At 40.8% G+C, this 2,381-nt stretch overlaps 1 protein-coding gene across 1 annotated transcript; it reads right to left on the bottom strand.

Annotated features, from left to right (window-relative positions):
- Positions 1–1,544: 1,544 nt before the first annotated feature.
- On the bottom strand, positions 1,545–2,156 carry LOC141679516 (uncharacterized). Its single transcript, XM_074485997.1, has one exon. It carries the CDS (start codon positions 2,154–2,156, stop codon positions 1,545–1,547), a length of 612 nt encoding a protein of 203 aa, XP_074342098.1.
- Between the last annotated feature and the right edge of the window lie 225 nt (positions 2,157–2,381).

Consider the following 2,381-nt stretch of genomic DNA (forward strand, 5'->3'; position numbering starts at 1 on the left):
GCTTTACCTTACATCTCTGGCACGTGTCACGGGATTTAATGAATTCTTGAACTTCTTCCCTGATTCTTGGCCAGTAAAAATGGTTCTGAATTCTTTTTGTGGTTGGTAGTATGCCTGAGTGACCCCCTTCAGCACTACCATGAGAGTTCTCAATGATTTTTTTCCTCATCAGATTACCAGACCCTATATACCATTTACCATCTTTCTGAATTTCATTGTCCACTAGTTGAAATCCTTGTTCATTACTGCCATTTACAGCAGTGACACCAACAGTTCTTGCGCCAATTCATTATTCTTCCATCTTTCCTTTAACTCCTGTTTCCACAGTGGCACTACTGTGTGTATGGCATTGCAGCTATTCTCCCCTTTAGTGCACCTAGATAGTGTGTCTGCTACTAAATTATCCTTCCCTCTTTTGTAGACCACCATGTAGTCGTATCCCAACAATTTGGACAACCATTTATGTTGCAACATGGTCGTCAATTTTTGTTCCATTAAATGTTTCAAGGCCTCATGGTCTGTTTTAATTATAAATTGGTGTCCCAGCAAGTAATACCTCCACTTCTGCACAATCATGATCACATCTATTAACTCATTTTCATAAGTAGATAGCCCGAGGTGTTTGTTGGCTAAGGCCTTGCTGAGATAGGCTATAGGTTTCCCCTCTTGCATTAATACTGCACCAACACCATGATAGCAAACATCAGTCTCTAAGGTGAAGGGCTTTGTAAAGTCAGGGAGAGAAAGTACTGGGGTTGTAGCCATAGCTTTCTTGAGTTGTAGGATTGCAGTGGTTGCTTCACTATTTCACCCAAAGTCTCCCTTCTTCAGTAGCTATGTGAGGGGTCTGCTTATCATTCTATAGTGTGCTACAAACCTTCGATAATACCCTGTCAAACCCAAAAATCCCCTTAGTGCCTTGAGTGTCTTTGGAACAGGCCAGTTCTCTATAGCTTCAACCTTTGCTTTATCAGCCTCAACCCTTTTTTCTGATATGACATGACCTAGGTATTCCACACTTTCTTTAGCAAATTCACACTTTGATTCCTTGACAAACATTTTGTGTTGTCTAAACAGCAGGAATACTATTTTTAGATGCCCTTGGTGAGATTCCATTGAAGGGCTGTAGACTAGAATGCCATCGAAAAAGACAAGTACAAAGTCCCTCAAGTGAGCAGAAAACACCTCATTCATTAAGTGTTGAAATGAAGCCGGAGCATTGGTTAAGCCGAACGATATAACCAAGAATTCATAGTGACCTTGATGCGTTCTAAAGGCCGTCTTCTGTATATCATCAGGGTGTACTCTAATCTGATGGTAACCGCTCCTGAGGTTGAGTTTAGTGTAGATTTTGCTGCCCTTAAGCTCTGACAGCAGTTCTTCTATCACTGGTATTGGGAACTTATTTTTTATAGTGATGGAATTTAAGGCTCTGTAGTCTATGCAAAGTCTCCAAGAATTATCTTTCTTCTTCACCAACAGGACTGGTGAAGCATAGGGGGAGCAGCTGTGCCTCACTATCCCACTATCCACCATTTCTTTGACTATCTTCTCGATTTCTTTTTATGCACATAAGGGCATTTGTACGGGTTGCAGTTCACTGGTGCTCTTCCCACTTGTAATAGAATTTTATGATCCTGACTTCTGATTGGAGGTAATCCCTTAGGTTCCTCGAAGACATCTGAGAACTCCTCTAATATTCCCTTCACTACTTCAGGCATTTTTGCTTTACTTTCTATTTTATTAACAACCATCACTCGAATTAGATAACAAGTGTCCCCTTTGTTGACTTCTCTATTCCTTGTAACTACCTTCACCTTGGGAACTTTAACTTTTTGATTCAATTCAGTCCTCTTCCCTTGCCACCATACACTGATATGGTTGTCCTCAAAGTCAAAAACTACAGGACTGACTATTTTCATCCATTCTACCCCAAGAATGATATCATAACCCCCAATGGGTAGCACCCTCATGTCTACATAAAAGGTCAGTCCATCAATTTCCAAATTGACCTTGTTTACCCTCTGTGTACAACTTAATTGTGCCCCATTTGCAACAGACACTGATATGGGGGAACAACGTATGATTGTGAGGCCCAGATTCTTCACTCCAGCTGGTGAAATAAAATTGTTGGTTGAGCCACTGTCAACCAACATTCTTAAGTTTTTTCCCCTACTCTTTCCTTGCAAGCACAATGTGTGTAGTCCATCAGTCCCTGTCAGGGCAGGAATTGATATCTCTGGATCCTCTATTACAGCTTTCCTGGAATCTGAACACTCCTCTTCTTCCCATATGACTAAAAGTTCTCCTTGTGTGGGATTTTTTTACTCTTCTTCATCAGTGTTTAACAGAAATAACTACTTGTTCTTGCAATTATGCCC

This window comes from Apium graveolens, chromosome 8, assembly GCF_009905375.1.
Source record: "Apium graveolens cultivar Ventura chromosome 8, ASM990537v1, whole genome shotgun sequence".
Taxonomy (NCBI): domain Eukaryota; kingdom Viridiplantae; phylum Streptophyta; class Magnoliopsida; order Apiales; family Apiaceae; genus Apium; species Apium graveolens.

Bases quoted from the DNA above. Each gene is read 5' to 3' on its own strand.
- LOC141679516 (XM_074485997.1), bottom strand. From the start codon at position 2,156: ATGTTGGTTGACAGTGGCTCAACCAACAATTTTATTTCACCAGCTGGA.